Source organism: Anomalospiza imberbis, chromosome 1 (assembly GCF_031753505.1).
Source record: "Anomalospiza imberbis isolate Cuckoo-Finch-1a 21T00152 chromosome 1, ASM3175350v1, whole genome shotgun sequence".
NCBI lineage: Eukaryota > Metazoa > Chordata > Aves > Passeriformes > Viduidae > Anomalospiza > Anomalospiza imberbis.
The window spans coordinates 135,778,854-135,781,892 of NC_089681.1; the positions used below are offsets into that span (position 1 = coordinate 135,778,854).

Genomic DNA, 3,039 nt, shown 5'->3' on the forward strand with positions numbered 1-3,039 from the left:
CACTTTTCTCTAGAAGCAGCAAACAGGAGGAACTAGAGATCTCCATGCAGCCACTGGGCTTCAATCTCACTGCAATTATGGACATGGTGGGATAGTTCTCGTGACTGGAATGTTGTCATGAAGGGCCACAGGCTGTTCAGGAGAGACAGACCAGGAAGGTGCAGTGGTGGAGTTGCCCTCAGTGTGAAGCAACACTTGGAGAGTGCCGAGCTCTGCCCTGGTGAGGATAAAAGGACGGACTAGTAAGGGTGACACCACTGTGGGTGTTTGCTACAGGCCACCTGATCAGAAGGAGGGAGTGGATGAGGCCTTCTGTACAGGCAGCTGGAAGCAGCCCCACAGTCACAGGCCCTGGTTCTTGGGGGGCTTTAACTACCCTGACATCTTCTGGAGAAGCAAAACAGCAAAGCACAAGCAGTGCAGGACGTTCCTGGAAAGCATTGATGACAAATTCCTGTCACAGGCAGTGAGGGATCCCACAAGGAATGCTGGGCTGCCCGACCTTACACTAACAAACAGGGAAGGCCTTGTTGGACATGTGACGGTTGAGGCAGCCTTGGCTGCGGTGACCATGAGACTGTAGAGTTCAGTATTGAAGGAAGAGGTAGCAGGACAGAGAGCAAGATTTCAAACAGGGACTCCAGGAGAGCTAACTTTAGCATCTTTATAAATCTTCTTGGAAGAATCCCATGGGAGAAGGCCCTGAAGGGAAGAGGGGTCCAAGAGAGGTGGTCAGTATTCAAGGATCATTTCTTCTGGGATCAAGGACAATGAATCCCAAAGATACTTTCTTGATGATAGTCTCTCTAACTGCAATTACTTAAAATTTTAAAAGCACTCATCTTCTGTGGACAGAGAAGAAGCACTATGAATACTGTCAACAGGGAGGTTTCCTCTGTGAAACCCCTATGGGCAGCTCCAGAAAGAAAACAAAATACTCTTTTCATGTTTTAGGTGAAATGTACTCTACCTAATTTCCCTGTCTACTACACTCATGTGTTTTCACATCTTTTTATGTTCTTAGGCAGTGGCATTAGTTTACACATTTACTGACTGTGTCTGTCCTTTTATTTTTCTGCTTATTAAAGGCTGAAACAAATAATGTCAGTGCACCTGGCCTGGCACAACCATTGCTGAGGCCACAGAAAGTCCAGAGTAAGAGGACCTCACTGCAGCCTCCTCCTCCACCTGAAAGGCGTTCATCTGCTATTTCTGCTTCACCAGTTTTACCCTCCAAAGTGAAACGAGACAGTGGCATTTTCCTAACAGATCCAGAGAGCTTTCCAGCACCACCACCTTCACTGAAGATTGATTTTCCTCCACCACCCCCACCCGATTTCTGTGAACCACCTCCTGATTTTGTGCCTCCACCACCACCGGTCTCCAGCAGCAGTAATGGAGATGTGCCATTACCCCCTCCACCTCCACCTGTCTCCAATAAGCCGCCACCACCTCCAGTGAAGAAACCTGTGCCACTTCCTCCAAAAAGGCTGGAAAACACAGGACAAGGTGGAGAGCCACAGTCAGCAGGGCTACCTCTGATTGCAGGGGGAGGCAAGCAAGCAGATTTCATGTCTGACCTAATGAAAGCTCTTGAGAAGAAAAGGGGTAACACCTCCTGAACTCTGGGAGTGGGTAGATTTTAAGACATAGCTGGTTTTGTGAGGCATCACAGAAGATCATGCTGGATCAGGCTTCTCCAGGAGGAATTCTCCTTCAGAGTTCCTCTTGGTGGGTCTCAAGAAGGTGGGGCACCCTTTGACCCCCAATTTGTCCCTGCAACTTGCTCCTTTCCCCCTGCACCTCACCATCCCCTGCTCTTAATTCCCATTCCAGTACCAGACAAAGGTAAGAATTAGCTGTAGGATCTTGCTTCCCTCCACAAGAACAGCCAGGGATGGTGGAGCAGCATTCTGGAGCCAGCCATTTCAGAAAGTGAAATGCATCTACTCTGGCTGCCTTTTTAGTAGAATTAGAGTTAAAGGAAAAATACAATGTCCTCATGCAAATTTTGAGAAGTGGAAAGGAAGATCCTTTTTCACAGAATCGCCCTTAAAAGTTCTTTATCAGAAAACTTTCAACTATGGGGGGTTTTCTTCCAATACAAAGATGCTTTTAAATTTTTTTTAAATAGTCTGCCTCAAAAATTAAAATCTCAGCTAGATTATTGTGAGATGCAAGGACCATTTCCAGACAGTGTCACCCCAAATATTATACACTCCTGTTTCTATATTCAACTCAGTTGTACCTGTCAGCATTCACAGCTGAAGCTTTGAAATCTCATTTATTTGGTTACCTTAGACAAAGAAAAAAAAATTATTTTGAAATCATGTATGTTTCCATGGTAAGCAGGAATTTTTTTCTCTTGGTTAACATTTGTCTTCAAACTGTATCTAGAAATGATCTGTCTTGTTAAAGACTTTGTAATTATCTTGTACCTGATAGGAATGTCTCCTCCTACATTTTTTTTCATTTGTTCTCCCCATTTAATTCTCCACTATTCGTTTAGGAAGCATTCATTGTTAGCTCTTAAATAAAAATAGCTTCTATTTTATATCTGTACAAAGTGTCACAGTTAATGAGCAGCCATTTTACTGGCAATTGGAACTTCAAATATTTTAAAGAATTTTTGCCTATACCTTCTAGACTTTGTTTTTATTTATTCTGATCTTTGCCTCTTCTCATGCACACTTGACCTTCTAAGATACCATCAGCAGTATATCTCTGTATTTTGAATTATAAAAAAAGCATAAAAAGTTAAGTGTGTGGTCTAAATAAATAAATGCATAAAAGCAGCTGACAGAGCAGGGGGGGTGAGCCTGCTGTGTTTGTCAGAATTCCTAGATCTAGAAGTGGTGGTGGAGGCAAGAGAATGATAAGCTGGTGGCAGTGCCATGGTCTGTGTTTTGGGTCATCTCTAGTCTTACTTGTGGCTTAAGGTTAGTTTGTCAATACTTACACACCTGCATTACAAGTTTAGCAGAAATAAGAAAGCTGTAACCATGTCTTCATAAATGTCTTTCCCTTTGAAATTACTAC

At 43.6% G+C, this 3,039-nt stretch overlaps 1 protein-coding gene across 3 annotated transcripts in view; it reads left to right on the plus strand.

Moving 5' to 3' along the window:
• APBB1IP (amyloid beta precursor protein binding family B member 1 interacting protein) overlaps positions 1 to 1,893 on the plus strand; it is a 62,653-nt gene extending 60,760 nt beyond the window's left edge. For all 3 annotated transcript variants that reach the window (XM_068171955.1, XM_068171947.1, XM_068171963.1), the window contains one exon: positions 1,089 to 1,893. In XM_068171955.1, coding sequence (XP_068028056.1) covers positions 1,089 to 1,622 — 534 coding nt within the window. In that variant the 3' untranslated portion in view covers positions 1,623 to 1,893. The remainder of the gene's footprint in view (positions 1 to 1,088) is intronic.
• The last annotated feature ends 1,146 nt before the right edge of the window (positions 1,894 to 3,039 follow it).